Source organism: Fulmarus glacialis, unplaced genomic scaffold, assembly GCF_000690835.1.
Source record: "Fulmarus glacialis isolate BGI_N327 unplaced genomic scaffold, ASM69083v1 scaffold44330, whole genome shotgun sequence".
Taxonomy (NCBI): Eukaryota; Metazoa; Chordata; class Aves; order Procellariiformes; family Procellariidae; genus Fulmarus; species Fulmarus glacialis.
Window position 1 is genome coordinate 43754 of NW_009186691.1, and position 1507 is coordinate 45260.

Sequence of the window (1507 nt, forward strand, 5' to 3'; positions counted from 1 at the left end):
TGACATGCTACCTTTTGCAGATCCTGCTGTGAGGTGCCAGCTCTCACCTTAGCACATATGGAGACACTTACTTTAAGCCTGGGGATTCTGCTCTGGGGCTGGGAACCTGGAGATTAGGAATTGCAGCACTTAGGACCATAGGTAGTGTTCTTCCGCCTGAAGCTGTAGCTGTGTCTGAAAGCCTGCACGCATCTGAGTCCTAGGTCTGTTTCCATTGTATGTTGGCAAAGTTACCAGTATGGAAATAGGAAATATCTAGTGGTTGATTACTAGATGGGAGATAAACATATCCTTACTATTCTGCTGAAAAACTGCCGCTTTCCCCCAGCAGCACCAGTGCGACCCACTCCTGGGGTGACGCACCTCTCAGAATGAAGAATTCAGAACTAGCCTGTCCATGGCACAACAGTGATAAAAATGCTGGTGCGGAAGAATATCTTTGTATGTTCAGTTGCTGAGCTGCCTTCTTTGTTTGAATCCTCCTATGTTTCACTTTCTGCTGCCCCTCCTCCCCTACCAAACTGAAACTTAAAATGCTGTCATTAGAGTTCAGGTTATTTGGAGGTCAAATTTTTACTGAGATCGCTTTGAACATAAACATAGCTCTGTACTGGATTGGGGGGAGTGGGGGTGGTTATGCAGCACTGTCCTCTGTTTCTGTACTATTACCACATAACACAATAAAGCTGTCATCTCTTTTCTTCCCTACTAGATTCTAGTTATTGCCCATGAGACCTGTATTAAAGGAGTAGTAACCTTGGTTTCTCCCTGTGAACTGAGAACGTAGAGTAGTACTCTTCTGTTCAGCTTCTGCTAGCTGCCTTCTCCCTAGGCCATGGGTTCTGGAGAGCACGCAGTCCACATAGATATCCCAGAAGAGCTGAGCCAGGTCCCAGAACAGAGCCCCATGTTTCAAGTTCTCTGATGATTTCAGGAAGATCATGAAGTCCCAAAAGCCACTGACAGAGTCAGAAATGCGAGGCTTTCTCATCTCCAGTAAGACAGCTGAGGAGGATTCCCAACACTGGGGGTCTGCTCGCCCAAGAGCTAGTGGATCAATTTGGCTATGGCAGAGGAAGGGTGTCACGCAGAATGCTCCCATGATTAGCAGAGAGCAGGTGAGTCTCATGTTGCAGTGGATTCTTCCTCTGCTCCCAAGGTCCATTGTGTCACTGAAATGTAACAAAACCAAAAAAAGCTGAAAAACTTGATTCTTACATGCAGGAGCAAAACCCTGGTACCTACATGATAGAGAAGGCACTTCAGATGTTGATAATTGTTTCTTTGCTCTTTAAAAATCTGTGTATGCTTTTTTTGCATGTATGAATATAATTATTAGTGGAGTTGCATTACCCTGTGCAACAGAAATGTGTGTTAAAATTTATTAATCGTCCTCAAATCCATGTGATGAACTCTTTTATCTGGAACTTCTTCATATTGAAAGTTTTTGGCCTTTCTTGATTTTCTTGATTCTTTCTAGATCCCTAACCTTTTTCAGTAAAAATCC

General features: G+C 43.9%; 1 protein-coding gene across 1 annotated transcript in view; it reads right to left on the reverse strand.

Annotated features, from left to right (window-relative positions):
- LOC104072805 overlaps window positions 1–1168 on the reverse strand; it is a 5719-nt gene extending 4551 nt beyond the window's left edge. The window contains exon 1 of the mRNA XM_009572388.1: window positions 757–1168. Coding sequence (XP_009570683.1) covers window positions 757–1165 — 409 coding nt within the window. The 5' untranslated portion in view covers window positions 1166–1168. The remainder of the gene's footprint in view (window positions 1–756) is intronic.
- Window positions 1169–1507: the final 339 nt, after the last annotated feature.